This window comes from Zonotrichia leucophrys, chromosome 3, assembly GCF_028769735.1.
Source record: "Zonotrichia leucophrys gambelii isolate GWCS_2022_RI chromosome 3, RI_Zleu_2.0, whole genome shotgun sequence".
In the NCBI taxonomy this organism is placed as follows: domain Eukaryota; kingdom Metazoa; phylum Chordata; class Aves; order Passeriformes; family Passerellidae; genus Zonotrichia; species Zonotrichia leucophrys.
This window is the reverse complement of record NC_088172.1, coordinates 18659514-18677902: the sequence shown is the minus strand read 5'-3', so window position 1 is coordinate 18677902 and position 18389 is coordinate 18659514. Positions and strand designations below refer to the sequence as shown.

The following is an 18389-nucleotide window of genomic DNA, read 5'->3' as shown; positions in this document are numbered from 1 at the left end:
CAGCCTTCCACCACTTCTATCCATATTTTCATGCCATTTTACCATTATTTTATTGTATCACTCCTCTATTCTATTCAGCTATCTAACTTGGCTTCTAGCTGTAACTACTACTCATTCATTGGGATAAGCTAGGATGAGCCCGCATCCTTGTAGGTACCTACTAAAATATGTCAGACAAATCCAAGGTGAAAGAATTGACTGCAGGATACAAATGTTCAGTGAATGTTCTAGCACAGAAGTGTTCTTACATATGATGTATTTATTTGGAAATTCATCACTATGGGCATTACAGGTAAATTCTCTTATGTCAGTCACAGAAATGCAGATCTGAAAACTCAAGAGGAAAATTTCAGCAAACATAATCTGGCACCTGAGAGAGATGTTTAAGTGCTGTCAGACACTAACACAAATTTCTCAGGCTTTCTTGAGTCTGTTTTTTTACCAACAGACCTGCAAGTGGAGAACTGTTAGGGCTTTGTGTACACCCAGACACTAGGAAATGCTTTCTGAATTTAACTGAGTAGGAATATCTTGCCTCTGCAAGACAAAGTCTCCAGCTGAGCTCCAAGATTAAAGCATGAGACCTGCCAACTCTCAGCACCCACTCACACCACCTGCCATTAAAAGCCATCCTTAAAGCTCAAGTTATTGGTTGCCAGTCCCTTCTCTAAACACTTGACTGTCTTGAAAAGCAGCAAGGACAGACAACTCCATAGAAGGAGGCAAGCAAGGAGTCCAGAGCCACAGCCAGGCAGGCAGTGGCAGCAACATCACCAGAAAACAAAGCCATGAAACTGAGTGTACAGATCAGTTCATTTTAATGAATTAGGACAGCAATTTGTATTTGATAAAAGTCTATGGGACAATCATGTGGTTGTTTCCTTTATTCAGGTACCACAGCCAGACAAATATCCTCTTTTCCTCTTAGCATACTCTTTTCTCTTGTTTGAATATATGTTATAAAGACACACAAATCTATTTCTGGCAACTACACAAGTTTTCCAGGAAAAGAGTTCTTTAACATTTCCATTAAACACTTTCCTTTCCACACCCCTTTCCACTTCTGTACACACAACAGAAGTCAATTGTCAATGAAGCTCAAATCTCCTTAGATAAGGTAAGGTCTACCTTAGCAGGGCCTCTCCAGAAAGAAGTTTCCTGACTCATCTTTTTACCCTTCCTTGGAGGTCTGTAACATTTTCCTATAAATATTTTACTTTCTATTACACTATGTGTTTGTACATTATCTAATGCACACATGTAATTTTACTCAAAGTACCATAACATCTCACTAGATCTCCAAATCATTTCCCATCTTCTGAATTGTCTTTTAAGTAAATTCTATACTCTGGTAGTTTTATATTAAGCCGTGTAACCAAGAGCCAGCCATGTTTCTACTTTAAATGTTTACTGGTTTCTTTTGAAGCATCACTTCATGTTCCTCACATTTTTACATATATTATTTTCATAAAATGAAGTGAATTTCCTTTCTATCTGTATTATTTGCTTCAGCAATTCAAAAAATTACTTATGCTTTAAAAGTTGGCTAATCTCTCTCCCATCTTTCACTACCTATCCTTTTCTTAAAACAACACATATAAAACTGAATACTAAAATTGCAAGACTACTGCCCTCCTAATTTCTTATACAGATATGGCCTGTCAGTTCTAGATGACTTTGGATCAGCCCCAAACGAAAGAAAATATTCTGGGTAGTATAATCCTGCATGAAACAATGTGATCTGTATAAAAAATCACTTACTGAATTACCAGCAACTCTTTCCACTCCTAGGAGATCTCCCATCGAAGCAATGCCTGAATTAGTGCAGAGTGATTTGTGGCTTTCCAGCTGTCATTCATTAATTCTTAGGAAATACAATATACAGTGCAACAGTACTCAGCCTGGGGTTGTTCAGCAATGTCTTAGGAAGAGTGTAATTTGTCTGCTGAATGTTCTTTAAACTGGTTTTCAAACAATAACTATAGCCTATTATTTCTATGACCCCCCAAACACATTTCACTCTTGCTGAAATATTGTGTCGGTCACGCAGACCCATAAATGGGGAAGGGAAAGGAATTGTGTCTGAGTAGAGTTTGGTTCAGGAAACTGCAGATGAGTTAAAGACAAGGGGTTTTATTCCAGTGCTCTGCCATTCCTGTATCTTTGGCTGAAAGGAAAGCACAGGCAAGGCTGACAGCAGGGACTAGAAGTGACCTGGGCACTCTGACTCACCAGCTTTAGCACTTCACCACACAGCCAACCTGCAATTTAGGAGTCCCTGTTTTAGCAGGAGCATTGCTTTAGAAGGAGTTGCAACTCCCTGCTATCTGCCTTGGGTTTCTGACCCAAGAGAGGACACTGTGAGGTACAGGATCTGTTTGAGGATCCAAAAGCCTGGGGACCTTCTTCTACGTGAGCCAAGGAGCTGCTTGCACAAAGCCAGTCAGAGAGGCTGTGTAATGCCTGCTTCATCAGGGCTTTTGGCAAACCCTATGACAAGCTCAGCTGAGCCAAAACCACTGCACCTTTAGACATGCACTTTAGGAGACCTTGACAACAGAGGGAAGTTTTCTGGTGGGTCTCAGGCACCCTTGCCTTCCCAGAAATATGAGAAGGTTGCACAGGAATTTCTTTTTAAGTCTTCTGCTCTCTAGAATTTGCACGTTAATTATTCTAAACAGCACATTAGGTACCTAAGAGATTTTTTTTTTCCTTTAGCTCTTGCACAGTTGGTTTAAGAACTAAATAAAAAGATTACAAGAGGTAAACATGAGACAAGAAGCATTTGCAACAAATGCTGGAGTTAACAAAGCATAGCCATTATTCAGTGTTTAGTAGGCACCATGACAGCAATTATTTACAGGAAGGATTTGAAAAACAATGCTTCAAGTATTTTTATGGCCAACTCCTCCCATGCTCAGGGGTTTGCATGCTTCTAGCTATTGCATCTGCAACTGAAGCTAACTGTGAAATTAGTAATTTATTTATCCCATGGTACATACACACACATTTGTAACAGTAAAAGTGAGTAAGGGTGAATAGCGAATGCTTTGAGTAAAAGTTAGAACCTTTCTTACCAGATTTTGTCATTCCCTATTTAGTCAAATACCTGTGGATTCCCATGTTGGAACTTTCCTTGTTCCTTCTTGTGCCATATACCACTAACACTGTTAACATAATTGTAGCTAAATAACATAATATGAGCTCTGCCAAAATAACAAGTCAGAAAAAGGAAACTTTGACCTTCAAAATGACTGCCTGAATTGCATGGAAACAGAAGACATCATTAAGTATAAAATAGAACAATAAAGGCCCACAATTTGTAAATAGCTAATGACTCTGTAACGCTTAGTAAAAGTAGTTCTCCTTAGCAAAGCATAGGCACTTTAAGATATTCCTCAAGATTGTATCTTGACAAAAACTACAGTAGAACTTGCAGTCTGTTTTCTGCATTGTGTCCTATTCTGAATCTCTTATGGAAATTAATTCTGATAATTTAGGCACAGATTTGAAAGCCAATTAAACAAGATATAAAGTTGTTGCTAATCTTACTTGGAAGGCATAACTGATAAACAAAAAAGTATAATGAAGGCATATGAATAGTGATAAAATTATCCAGACTATTCTATGTACGTAACTGCTAATATTTTAGATTCATCCATCTGAAATCAAGATGTAATTATGCATGATTCCATTTTACTTTTAGACACATCCACAAAGTAGTAATTTTAGTTTAGTAGAAAACAAACATACAGATGTTCCTAAGAAAACTGGAATCTGAGATATCAGAAAAGAATTATTTAATGTCCCTCCTTCATCTAATGTCAATGAAATGTAATAATCATAACTGTTTCTAAGTGATTTTGTATGGAATTGAAGGTAATTAATATATAAATTTTGACATTTCCTGGTAAAAGCAACAGCAATAATACCAGTAGACAATTTGATGTGTGAAGAATACTTTCCTAAAGTTTAGTGAATGCCTTTTTGCTCTTCTAATGATTTCTTTAATGGCAGGATTTTTTAAAATTGCACACTCAATTAAAATAAGAATACTATTATTGTATATTATGAAAGGAAAAACCAAGTCACCTGCATGGCTGTGAGGATATTGGCTAACGCCTGGCCATACGTGTCATGACAGTGAACAGCAAGAGCACTCAAAGGAATTTCTTTCATAACAGCTTCCAGCATTTTTTTCATACTTCCAGGTGTCCCCACACCAATTGTATCTCCCAGAGAGATTTCATAACAGCCCATACTGTACAGCCGCTTAGATACCTGATTGGAAACAGAAAAACACCAAGAGGTCAAGATGAAAGAGTATAAAATAGGGTCAAGAACAAACACTATAAAGGACATACTTCTGTACAGGTTTTAGGTTTGGGCCTACTGAGGTGGATCTATTTATCAGACAACCTATATTTACTGTTGAAAACTGCCATAGAATAAGAACATCCCACAGATCCTCTTATTTTAAAATTATAGTTCTGCTACATTCTCTATGTGGAATAGCTAACCAAGTCAAATCCATCAAAAACTTGCTTTCTGACTCTCCCACAGAATCCAAACAAGAAAAATTTTAAAATTATGAATTAATTTCTGTCAAGCCCTTTCCTAACATTTTCTTCTCTCTGGGGACTTTCCAGCTGTTTGGTTTTCTCCATGTACTTTTCAGCTTATAAGTTGTGCAGGGTAAAGACCTGTTCTTTTGTTTGCATATTACATGAAGCCAACAAAGATAATAAATAATTTTATAAAGCCTCATTTTTCTTTCTCTTGGCACTTAAAAAAATCAAAGAAAGCTGAAATTTTAACGTGTTGCAGTCAACATTAATTTTGCAATATCAATTTTGCTTTCTTTTCATGAAATCAAACATTAAAATACTAACAAAGCAAAGCTGCAACTTAATTAACATCCTGGTCCTTAAGTTTTAAAATTTTTCTTAATACAAAAAAACCCATATACAAATAGGTCTTACTTATGTAAGCAGAGCCCTAAATATTTCTGGAATTATGTCTTCAAGGAGTTCTTTGCATGAGTGAAAACTGAGGTCTGGCTTCATAATTTTTGCATGGAGAGAAACACATTCAGAAGCAGAAAATCATATTTTCACTGAAAATATTGCTTCAGGAATTGAATGCAGGCGCTTGCCATCTTATTTTTGTTGGATTCATTTGGAAAGTTTCCATCTTATTTTCAGCTGCTCAATGTTTGTCCCCTTTAGGATTCCCCACTGTATATGAAAGATCCCAAAAGACCACTCCACTGGAACGGAATCCCAGTTTAGAAAGTAACTGTTTAGAGATGAAAAAATACAACCCTCTTCCAAAAAGACATCTTAAGTCACACTGCAGTCTGCTGTTAAAACAATTCCAGGGCTCCATCAGAGGGATTGCTGTGAGCAAGTCTGAGGAAGTGCACAAAGTGCTGCACCAGCAGTCTCGGAAGCACAGGATTAATATTGCTGTTCACTTAATTCAAAGAACAGCTGAAAAAAAGAAATAGTCTGAATCATCCTGTTTAAGGCTTGGAAGTGCTATGACTATAGCAAATGTGGTAAAACTGTGCTTTAAAGTCAGATTCCCTGGTTCCTATACACGGAAATTCAACACACATTTTAAAAAGGGACATTCACTGGAATGCAAAAGGGATTCATCTCACAGCATATTTCTATATCATCAACACATGGCAGGCATTTTAACTAGACTACTGTTGTAAGAAAGAAAAAGGATCATCTGCAGTTAGTGGTGGATTACAGTCAGTTAAATCCCAAACCTTTGTGTTTCTTCAAGACCAGGGCAAAGAAATGTACTGCACTTCCCCCCCTCTTCTTTTTAATGCAAAATTCAAAGTTTTTCTAGTAAGTATTTTAGTCATAACTTGGACCATATAAACTGCTAGAAATCATATTGCATTCACTTCTTTTTCATGCTCAGTCCTTAGGTCTTTCAGTTTCCTAAATGCAGAGTTCTGAAAGATGGAAGAAGAGAGGATGAAACTTAACAACCTGAGCATCATCACTGACTTATCACAACCTAAACTGAAAAAGAGATCTAAATTTAATGTATAGCTTGGAAGCAGAATGGGAGGTTTTGTACTGAATTTTCTATTCTACCATAGTAGAAGGCAGCTTGTTAGTTATAGTTTTGTAAGTTTTCAACATGGATTTTTGGGAGGAGAGTGTGGGAGAAGAGAACACACTGTTTTTCTACGTAATCAGGATGTGAATAAGAGCTTTCAGCTTTGTTGATTGAACAGGGTTGTGTTCTGCACCACTGAGCTATTTTGCTATGCATATGAGTTTCCCTTTGGAAACATTGCTTGGCACCAAGCATTGATCAAAATGGGAATTGGGGAACCAGCACTGGAACTTCTTAGGCATGTGAACAGTCCTCTTCCTGGAAATATCAAAAACTATACTCCTATATTGAACACAAAAAAGTCAATAATCCAGTTATTGATTATTTTAAGTAACTAACAATCTAAAAACCCTTCAGTTCTTGTGCTGTAAGGGAAACTTTAATGATCCAATAATATTCGAGTAAGAGTAGGTCCATTTTCTATAGTTTAGTCAGAATGTGTCCTGGATAATATTTAACTTAATGAATTCACTGCTTTAGGTTAAAAGGAAGCTAAAGAAAAAAATAAGCAAGCAGAAAGACAAAACCAGCCAAATATATGATGGAATTAAATGATAATGCATTATACAACTGGCTTCAAGGATGTTATACAGTGTTTCTGAAAACTTTCAGGCTTTATCTGCCTGAAGTTGAAATACTCAAATGACAAAATGATAAATGGTTAAGCAGTGACTTCCTTTCAAGAATCAGCAGAGTAACAGGACTAGGCAATTTATTTCAGGATATGAAAACTGTTTGTTTGTTTGTTTTAAATAAAGAACCATATAAATATATCTGATAGATTCCAGAAGTCTGAAGGCATCTGAATTCTGCACTCAGTTGATAACTATGTGTAAAGCAGTTACATATCTAGTATGCCAGAAATTAATGTAGTCTGCAACAATCTGTAATAATGCATGTAGTCTGAAATAATCCACCTATCCTAATTGTTTTTTGCTTCAGTTAAAAAATATTTTGCTTACAAAAATGAAAATGATCACTGTTACTGACGGGAGGAGAAACTGTCTAAACCTTTCAATCATAGCTGCTGATTGCAATACAGAGTCAAGGGGGTCAAAATGCTCCCATCCCAAAAAGATGATGACCAGAGCAGCAGCTGTCTGAAAGAGTTTAACAACTCAGCCAATAATTTTGGTAATGCTGATTCTGTACATGTATTTATAAAAAAGCTATCAGATGCTTCTATATACGCAGCAGTGCTTGCGGAATCAGGGATGGAATTAATAAATTTAATGTGGTAGCTTTTATCATGAACACATACACAGTGGTATACAGGTACGCAAGATGACACTTAATAGGATAAAGATAGAAAATAAAATAGCTGTGTAGTAAAAGTCTCCAGGTCTGGAACATTAAATAACAATCCCACTGGAAAAATGAGAAGGAGCACTTCTCAGCAAAAGGAGCTTTTCTCAGTAGAAAACAAGCAACACATGGAAAGAAGACTTTTGGGGAACATGGTAAGCAGTATGTCATCACTGCTCTAACTAAAGCTGTGTCATTTCTAACCTTCACTTCATATTAAAACAAATACATTTAGAAATACTGACAACCTTCCAGGTTTTTGGGTTTTTTTCCAAAGAGTCTGAGTATGTGTGGATGCTGTGGGAGAAGTATTATCACAAATTCCATCTGGAGTGTATACTAGAAGAAGACGCAGGAGAACAGGACCTGAAAACCACCCACACAGAACATAATATATCAGACAAATGTTGACTAGTAGCTAGTGCTACAAATTAAAAAATAATGGTTTGGATATTCTGCTAGATCAACAAAAATAGGTGATTAAGTGTAACAGAGAAGACAAGTCTGTCTCTAGGTGGAAGGCCAGCATGTTCTGTCTTAAGCCTCTTGGAATTTTTACTCCACTTTTGTTTTTTTCCAGTCCACTTAAGCTTTGATGCCCTCTTTGCCTTCCTGCAAAATTTTACACTTCTGTTTCACTCATCTCTCTTCTGGAAAAAGGGCTGGACTAAGATATCTTCTTCCTTATCCTATATTCCAAATGAGGAAAAGGGGCAGGGAGGGAAGGTGCAACTTACTCCATCATGGCACTAGAGCAATTTAAGAAATCATATTGAGGGTGAGTTTTGGTTCATGTTCATCACATGACCCTCACCAGAAGCACAATGGCAACACAGTGTGCTTATTCCAGTATAAAATGGATTTAAAAAGCAAAAAGCTGTGCAGGAAACCCTTTTGTACAACACAGTCACCTGACACATGTGCTTGTCTGTTCTCTTAAGTAATTTCTTACCTTATTGCTAGATGAAATACTGCATAATATTTTTTCTCATGACTGATAACAATCAAAATGTCCTATTTTTCTCACATTGGACTGTATATGGTTAAGTGAGGCTACGCACCAAGTCTTAGTTTTAGCTAGGTTTTTTGCTTGTTTTCCTTAAATTTTATCCATCAAAGATCTTTTTATGATTAAGTAGAGATAATTACATATACTTTTGATTTATTGAAAAGACAAGCCAGAAATTCACTCTTACTTCTGCCACTTTATCTGGTACAACGTTTCCTTCATATGGGCATCCTAAGGCACATGACACATACCTGTAACAAAAAGAACACACAATATTCTGGTTTATATATATATATATATATATGTACACATAAATATATATATGTATGTATGTATGTATGTATGTATGTATTCATACACGTTACATTAAAAATAGATTAAATATAATTTGAACACATAAACCAATCAACATAAAGATTTGAATGAAAAGTCAAAATTACATCAGATGACCAAGAAAAAGGTTTATCAATTTTCCTTTCAGATCACAGAACAGCAATGCAAATCTTTATTTATGTTCAATATATGTTACGAATTGTAAAGTATTGGCAAGGTGGCCAAGTTTACAGTGTTGTAGGAGACTTGGTTTTTATTGGAATTTCCATCTGAAGTTACAAGAGTCAGCTCAAACTTGGCTTGCCATCACAAGGTATTCAGAGAAAGATATCACTTTCTTCCTCGTAGTACTATCCATATCATGGCAACCATGGACACAGACTCCTTCTGACAGCCCCACCATCTCATCAGAACTGTAATGAGGACATACGTCATCAGAACTGTGGTGAATGAGGGACCTTTCACACTCCCTCTCTACTGGCATTTCTGTCCCAGTGCCCCAGAAGAATTATAGCCCCATTGCAAGCTGTAATTTAGGCATGCCTTGGGACAAGAAGAAACTGAGAAGCCAAACCGTGTCCCTTAGCAGCTATTGGCTCCACAAAGAACAAAAACTGAAAGCCGCAACCAAACTTCCATTGTTCAGCCCTAATGCTCTATTAGCATAGAATTCAGTGTAAATTTCTCTTTTTAATGACAATTAAGACCCATGAAATTCTAATTAAACTTCTAATTGTTTATCTTAAATTGATCAGGAATATGATTAAACCTAACCAGAAACATCCAGTTTCAAAACAAAATCAAAAGTGTGACTGTAAAAGGATTTACAACAGAGGCCTGCAGAGCCCCAGTCCCAGTGGGAGGTTGCTCAACTGCTTAATAGGAGAACAAGAGCCCTCATCGATCTCCCATCATTCCCTTTCGCTCAACACTGAAGGATATAATGTAAAATTATACTCTGTATAATGCAAAAGGGATTGAACAGATGCCAGTTTGTATGTAGTCAAGGTCCATGGGGTAAAGGATGTATTGTTTCTTTTCAGTTGAAGGAGAAACTGATTGATAGAATGTGAAATCAGGATCAGTAACAGGCAAAAACAAATTGTGGAAAAAATGTCCATATTTTAATACATAGAGCATATTCCATCCCTTATATGAAGGCATGTTACTAGAAGTAAGAGTAAGAATGAAGCCAACCTTAAATCTAGAAAGAGCTTGATTAGCTCTGACAAAGAAATGGAAATTAATTTTATTCCCACAAAAGTGGTTGGGTCCATTACATCCTGCTCACAATTTTAATCCAGATGCCTACTAGGCATGATTTCAATTATCTATATGTCATTATGAAAACCAGGTTTTTGAAACTTGGCCACTGAATTCACTATCAGCCCCAATTTAGATGTCACTGTTTAAATTCCAAAATTCTGAATTTTCATATCTACATTAAAGATAATGTAGCTACTGTTAACACCTAAACACTGTCTTGATTTTCAGTGACACGTAACTGAAAAGCAATTCAGGATAATTTCCTTAATTTCTTTTATGCATACAGTTTTTCAAATGAAATTAAGTGTGAAGAATTTCAGACCCAAAGGATTGCTTTTTACATAATACTACAGTGCCTAGAGCTAGTGACTGCATACACCTACTGAAACTGTTTTCAATATTAGCCACAGCACTTTTTATGAAGTGATTAAGAACAGAACTAAATTATAAGTAAATGCAGAACATATAGTATGTATGTGCACATGTTCCCTTTACTTACATATCTTTACAGGTTCCTAATGGCTGCATCTGTCAGATCAAGAAGACATGCATTTGGTAGTGATAATGTGGCATGAACGGCATCTGGGATGGAGTAGGGCAAAGAAAAGTAAAAGCAGGCCAAAAGGTATCTAGAGAACAACAGAATACTCCCCGTGGTTCACACCAGAGAGCAGAAACTTGCCTGAACTCACATAATTCAGCTGGGCCTGCTGGGGTATGAAAGTATGTGGTGACCTGAGGAATCTGCCTGCTACAATACACAAATCTGTTTGAGATTATGAACTCTCTGCATACTTACACCATTGCAACCAGACTGACATTTTAAATAAGGAAAATATGTTAGATATAATCTATCTGGGCATCAGATATTCAATATTAAACTGGAGAAAATAGGGATTACTGAAAGAATTTGACAGAAAAAGAACTTCCTACCAGATAGACAACAAAGTCCTGTGAAGAATGAAAAAAACAAATTTTCAGTAGAGTTCATCAAGAATGAGCTTGGCAGAATTTTAGCTAATATTTTCACTTAATGAGTTGGAATAAAAAGTAGAGATGTGGTGATAACATTAAATTTGAAAGCAAAATACTTAAAATGCAGCTGTAAAAGAGCAAAGCGCACTCCAGACATACATCAGGAGAAGCATTTTTAATAGAGGATATAAAATAGCAGACAGAATCACAAAATAAGCTGAACTGGAAGAGACTCACAATGATCATTGAGTCCAGCTCCTGGACCCTGCACAGGACAATCCCCAGGAGTCACACCCAGTGCCAGAGAGCATTGAAGAATTGCTTTCTGAACTCTGTCAGGCAGTGCTGTGCCCACTGTCCTGGGGAGCTGTCCCAGTGCCCAACAATCCTCTGGGTGAAGAACATTTTTCTAATATCCAACCTCCTCTGGCACAACTTCAGGCCATTCCCTTGGGTCCTGCCATGGATCACCACAGACAATAGATCAGTGTCTGGGCCTCCTCTTGCCCTCATGAAGAAGTTGTAACTGCAGTGAGGTCTCCCCTCAGTCTCCTCCAGGCTGAACAGAAAAAGTGACCTCAACTGCTCCTCATACAGCTTCCCCCAGGCCCTTTGCCATCTTTGTTTCCCTTCTTTGAATGCTCACAATTATCTTTCTTGTATTGTGGCACCCAAAACCACACACAATATTCCAACTGAGGCTATCCCCGGGCAGAGCAGAGAGGGACAATCCCCTCCCTTGCCTGGCTGGCAATGCTGGCAGGGCCTGATGCCCTCAGGACAGAGTTGGCCCCCCTGGTTGTCTGGGCACTGCTGACAAATATTCAACTTGCCGTTGACCAGGACCCCCAGGTCCCTTTCTGGGGCACTGGTTCCAGCATCTCATTCCCCAGTCTGTCTGCACATCCAGACTTGCCTCATCCCAGGTGCAGAACGTGGCGCATTCCCTTCATATGGTTGGTGAGTGCCCAGCCCCCTAATTTGTCGTTGTCTCTCTGCATGGCCTCTCTGCTTTCGAGGGAGTTGACAGCTCTTCACAGTTTTGTATCATTTGCAAGCTTGCTTAGTATCCCTTCCAGTCCTGTGTCCAAGTCATTTATGAAAATGTTGAAGAACACAGGGCCTAGGATGAAGCCCTGTGGAATTATATTTGAAAAGGTCTTGCTGTATTCTTATAGGAAATTAAATACAATTTGAGTCAGTTGCAGAAAACTCCATGCAAGCTGGAACATAGGCAGGCAAGCACTGAGTACTGCTAGTGGGCACAGAATGCCGAGCATGTGAAAACACACATGCATGTCTGTGTGAAAGAGCAAAATACTCATGTATCAGGTCTGAGTATTTGCCAGAAAGTCTAGAATTAAGGCAGTGCTGTGTGGGATGTTTTGTAATTGCATTTGTGTGTTTCCAAACTGTTAAGTGGATGTGTGAGGAAATATGTTTCAATACAAAGGTAGATCTGTTATCTACACATAAATTTGGCTGTTCGTTTTTCTTTTATTTTTGGGTATGAAAGAATCCAAAGGGCATTAATATCACAAGAGAATACAACCAAATCAGAGCCCCAAGACCTCCACCCACATAACTCCAACACGGGAAACAACTTCGAATAAAATTCTGCAGAACTGCTTGGAAAGGAGAAAATTACCAAAACAGAGCCACAGAGAGCAGCAGAAGACACAAGTTAAAGGAACAGTCTGGTCAACTGCAGCAAACACTACTGACAAATCAAGAAGAATGAGGAGAGACTACTGTTTCCGAGATCTTGTCATCAGGGAGTTTGGTGAGAGTTGTTGCAGTTGCAAGCAAGGAACAGAAGCCAAAGTGTAGGAGTTATAGGAGGGAATCACAGAAGAGGGTCTCTAGACAGCAATTATACACAGCGCCTTCAATGAGCTTAGGAATGAAGGAGAGATAGGCGATGAGATATGATATGAAGAACCAAGGAGGGTCAAAGGTGCAATTTTTAAGAGGCAAATGCTTGCTTATATTGCAAGTGGAAAAGAGCCAGAGGACAGTGAGAGGTTAAGAAAGACAATAAGGAAGGGAAGAAATAAGAGGAAGAACAGAACATGGGGTCACTGGGGCAAGTGGAAGGGGTACAGATGGAAAGTAGACAAGAAACTTCTGCTGCTCTGACAGTGGAGAAAGACCAGAAGGAAGAGGATAAAGTATCTATTTTTCTTAGGAGAAAAAGCAAGATCCTATGTGAAGAAAAGCAGCAGAGGAAAGAGAAGAGTTTGAGCAATAAATTACAGAGGCAACTGGGATTTAATTTGTGAATTCAATTAAGTCAGAGAATACAGCTGTTTTCTAAAAAGATAGCAGGACTGAAACTAAAAAAATATACCATAATGAAAGAGACTGTTCCGGTGTCAGAATATTCACCAGAGACACTCCACAGTATGAGAGCAGAAGCAAATATCTGAGAGTTCACAAAATGGAATCTGCAATGGAAGTGTTTAATTCTAAGTATGTGCTTAAATCTTTGCTGAATCAAGGCCAGACGTAGCTTAACTAAGTCTTCAGCACACAAAAAAAGAAAACAGCCCATGAAGCCAGAGATGGAAAGAAGGACTTGCAAGTGAACACATTGATACACGATGCTTTAGCAACACACAAGTATGCGCTGGTTTGCTCACTCAGATTTTGAAAAATCAGAATCCTTGCCTTTAAGAAAAAGTGATAAAAAAAAAGTTTTCTACTTGTTTCACCTGGCAGAGTTTACCCAGTCTCTCATCTGTCTGCAGATTTCACTGCAGATCAGTATCATTCAGTCTTCTACTAAATTGTTTCCTATGCATATAAAACAAAAACAAAATAAATAAAAAAAAACACACAACAACTTGACTGTGTAATATTTTGCACAAAAATGCTGAACAGCCTCTGGGGATGGGGAGGGAGAAGGAAGAGGAAGAGAGTTTTCAATTTCTTCCAGTATGCCAAAACCAAATTTCAACATTCTACAAATGGTATAGACAGCACAAGGTCCCCATGATCAAGGTCACTAGGAATGGTGATAACCACATCAGCCCAGTGCCTGTGAAGTGAAGGATATAAAACCACAAACAGGGTAAATGAGCAAACATTTCTTAACCAAAATGTGTTAAAGGGAAAATGAATCCAAGCAAAAACTGAACTCCATGTTGTAATCAGCCCTTTGTCAACTTGTTTCAGCAGGAATCCCAGAGCCAGATCCACAGCTGCTACCACAGCTGGAAGCATGAAGCCTCCTGAGAAGCCAGTTGCAGACTCAGATGCTGCTGTTTCCTGTTTATTATTATAGTGTAAGTTTGCATATAATTTACCATGTTCACTGCAGATGTATTTATTTTTATTGAATGTTTGTGCTAAAATGTACATGCCTATCATTTGGTGAATTCATAATATTAAGGTTGATCTATTCTGTCTCTTTCCAAAGAAAACAATTTATTAAAAACAGGGAGTCTTTACTGTAGGGAGAGGAAAAACACAAAGAAGTAAAGAGAGAGAAAAAGGAGATTCCTCCAGAAATAGATTCTCCAGGCAAAGTCCAAAATGTGTAAAAAAGGCCAGGATCTTTTTTTCACATTTGATTTTTAAAACAACCAAAAAAACCCCCAAACAACCTCCCGCTCCCCCCTCTCCCTAAAAAAAAAAGAAAAAAGAAACAATCTCTCCATGTATTTAGTGCCCAGTTAAAAGTAATATGTATCCTTTTCACAGTGAATACTACAGAAAAAAAAAATTTGATTTTAAATGCCAAAAAAACCACTACTAAATTGTGAACTATGACAAAATACTAAACTACGTTCTACAAAATAGTTACTTGTCTAAAAAGTAACCAAGCTGTTACAATAATGAAGGGCCACTAAACCATTTAACTTTCAATAACTCTCTCTAGTTACCTATGGAGCTATCAGTAACATACTATTGAGCACACCACCTTGTTACCTTATAATTTCATAGTAATATTTCATATCTGGTTTACACTACTCTTCTGGAAGACATGAGGATCATTTTTACTTCCCACAGAGACCCCTCTTTTTTTTCTTTTTTTCTGCTTTTTTTTTTTTTTTTTAAGCAGCTCTTCTGGCCTGCTATTAATATTTTTTCTCTGTAGGTACAAACCAATGGCTAAAAGTTGGTAGAACTTTATTCCTCAGGAAAACCTTCACAAAGTGCAAAGAGTCAGTAGAGTCAGTACAATGGCTCCAAGATCCTTTTCTTAACCTGTTCCCAGTACAGAGAAATTCACTACATCCCTTATTCCAGCAACCTCTGGCTCCTTAAACCTCTCCAGGGCACTGATTCCAGCTGGCTTAATACTGTGCAACTCTGTGGATTTTTTTACCGTTCACATACAAAATCGTGTTCCTTCCAAGTCTATTAAATGCTCATCTACATTTTCTTGTTTCCATAACTCAAATTATAGGCTCACTTATAGTGACATGAAGGTGTTACACTGGTTTTACTATCTAGAAAAGTGATAATAGTATAAGTCAAAATGTTCTCAAAATAATTGTGAGTATGCTAAACTACACAGTGTAGTCTTTAAAATGAAGACAATTTGAAGCAATGTGAAAAAACATGTATTTGAGCCCTAAGTACTCCAGAGTACCAGAAAATATGAGTTCTAGTTTCTGTCTGTATTTGTAAGACACACAGAGTTTCAAACTGTGTGATTTGTGCAAAACTGAACTGATGAGCTCCTCTTATGGTATTTCTAATCACAGCTAAAAGATTCGCTACTGTAAGGCCATCCAAATATCTCAACTTAAGTTACTTAGGATGGACTGTAATAAAAGAAAAAAAAGAACATTTTTGAACTGAATCATAAAGATGTGATTATCTTGATAAACAGGAGTTTTAGATAATCAGGATGTGTCTTTATAAACAAAACAGACATCACTATTAGTTTCTAAAACCAATTGTTGCAAACACATTAAAACAAAAAGAATTTATTCTTCCACATTTTTATTTTCCAAAAGAAATCCCGATATCATTAGCACAAGACAAAGATAACTAAAATAAATTCTTTAAGTCTTGATTATATTTTGTTTAATATATATTAGCATCAAAATGAACCAATAATTATTTCCTATAATCAAAAAAGAATTAAGTATTTTGCAACCTGTAAGCATCATTATAGCATAATATAAAAGGTGGTAATAATAAAAATATGCTTAAAAATACACAACATAGTTTGTTTGTTATCTATTTCTCAAGGAAAAAAATATTGCTATATTTCAAGTATATCAACCAGTATTTGAATTCTGTACAAACACAGATGTAAGCCAAATAGTGATACATTTCAAAGTGCTGTTATGTACTGCAAACTGTATCATACAACTTTTTCTTAAAAGGCATAGGACATAAACGAAGGAATTACATAGAGCAGTTCAGAATTAATGTGTGATTGCATGTGCTTTAATTTATGAAGCAGCAGCTTTGTAAGGAAATGTCACTAGAGGTATTCTACAGCAATCATTTGCATCTGTTTTTTTAATGCTGAATCTCTAAATATTTGCATACACATTCACATTTGAACAAATGGCCTTAAAAGAACTGTTCACATGAATATTTTTCAGGTCTGGGACATAAATACAGCTTTTAGTTGCTGACCATGGAGATGTGCTTTTCAGTAAAGGAAAAAAACTACAACCTTTCAGGCTTATATCCTTGGTTCATTTTGTTAGTAATAAGGAAGTCCTGAATACTATTGAATGTTTCAGAATGAGATTGTCTGATTTTATGTCATGGTCAGGACCCAAAGCACCATTTTTGGAAAAGAAAGAAAAATACCAGTCCTTACTTCCTTTACTGTTCTATCGTACTAATTGCAATCCATTCCGTGTCTTTTTAAATTTTGGAATATATAAACTTAGAAGAATCTTGCTTAATGGAATACATTAACTTGGAAGAAACCAGCTTATTCAGAATTTACTTAACATTTTCTTCATACATACATTCATGATACACATGGGCAATCTAAGAGACTACTTCCAATTACTATTTCCCACCATTTTTTATCAATCCTGGCTGTTAAGACTTAATTTTTAATCTCTGAAGTTGTGATATTTTTAATAGTACCAGAATCATGCATTGCAAGGTGCAAATTTAAAACCAGCACAAATTTTGTGTCACTTTACATGTAAAAGACACATAGTAGTAATTAGCTGACCACACAGTTCATAACTGATTTGGCTGAGTGTCTTCACAGAGTGTGTCCCAGATGTTATTGTAAAGTTTTTATGCATGTATTAAAAACCTCCCAAACTAACTCATAACCCCAAACAAAAACCAAAAGAACCCCGCCCCTTTATGATGCTAATAAATGGTCCAACTTCTAAGACCATATGCAACATTTCAATTCTTCATAAACATTTGAACTGATTTAGTAAACATTTAGAAAACTGTGGACTGTGCTACAGATATTAAATGTGACAGCTGACAACATAAATTTTCTGGATGATGATGGAGTCAATGTTAGTGCAGCTGTAGTAACAGCAAGACATGCAAAAGCTAAAAGTTTAGTTTCAACTCTTTGAGTGCATTTTTCATAAGATTCAAGTATTGCCAATGATTTATGCCCACTACATAAATTGTAAATTGCCAGTAAAAATAGGAAATACAATTTGAACCCCTAAAATTATTTTTGGGAGTATTTTTCAACTGCTCAAATAAGGAGTTAGGGCAAGGCACTAAATTATCCATTTCCTGCAAATAAATAATGCTTTAAACAATAATAGTGCTTTAGAAAGGAAACAACCTCTGTATTGAAATGAACACAAATACAGTTTATGCATATTGTTATTTTTATTACTTCAATAATTGTAGCAAAATATTTAGCCTACAAAATTTATATTAGAATTTCAAATGTGTAGTCCTGGGAGCTTGCTTGAGGAAGGGCTGAAGGTTTTGGTGATGGTTCTTTAAATCAGCCAATGTCTAAAAGGGTCATTAAAATCTAAGATTTTACAGAGTAAAGATCTTCCTCTGTATAGTCAACAGCTTCATTTTGTGATGCCATGCAGCACAAAGCCTATTATTACATTTCTTCTATTTCTTGTAATTTTTCAAATTCTTGTATTTACACAAATTACAAGATCCTAATCCTTTGGCTCTGCAGAAATAGAATGAGATTCATTTGTTCTTATTCCTGATATCAGAGATAATCATCCACAGCCTAGCCTTAAATGAGCAACCTGCCATCCTATGGCAGGTACTTTTAAAAAGTACATACAGTAAACCACAGCAAGAAGGTTGCCTAATTCCCTCTAGTAACCACTAGAAAATTTAGGATGACAAGCTCAGGCTTGCTGTGTGGTCATGCTCAGATGTGTCTCATGTTACAACAATAGTGAAAAACAATATA

The 18389-nt window shown here is 36.7% G+C and overlaps 1 protein-coding gene across 7 annotated transcripts in view; it reads right to left on the bottom strand.

The window, feature by feature from the left end:
* Nucleotides 1–18389, bottom strand: part of HMGCLL1 (3-hydroxy-3-methylglutaryl-CoA lyase like 1) — a 75331-nt gene that overhangs the window by 24548 nt on the left and 32394 nt on the right. For all 7 annotated transcript variants that reach the window (XM_064707560.1, XM_064707566.1, XM_064707567.1 and 4 more), the window contains 2 exons: nucleotides 8646–8709; nucleotides 4093–4281 (listed from right to left, as the gene is read on the bottom strand). In XM_064707560.1, coding sequence (XP_064563630.1) covers nucleotides 4093–4281; nucleotides 8646–8709 — 253 coding nt within the window. The remainder of the gene's footprint in view (nucleotides 1–4092; nucleotides 4282–8645; nucleotides 8710–18389) is intronic.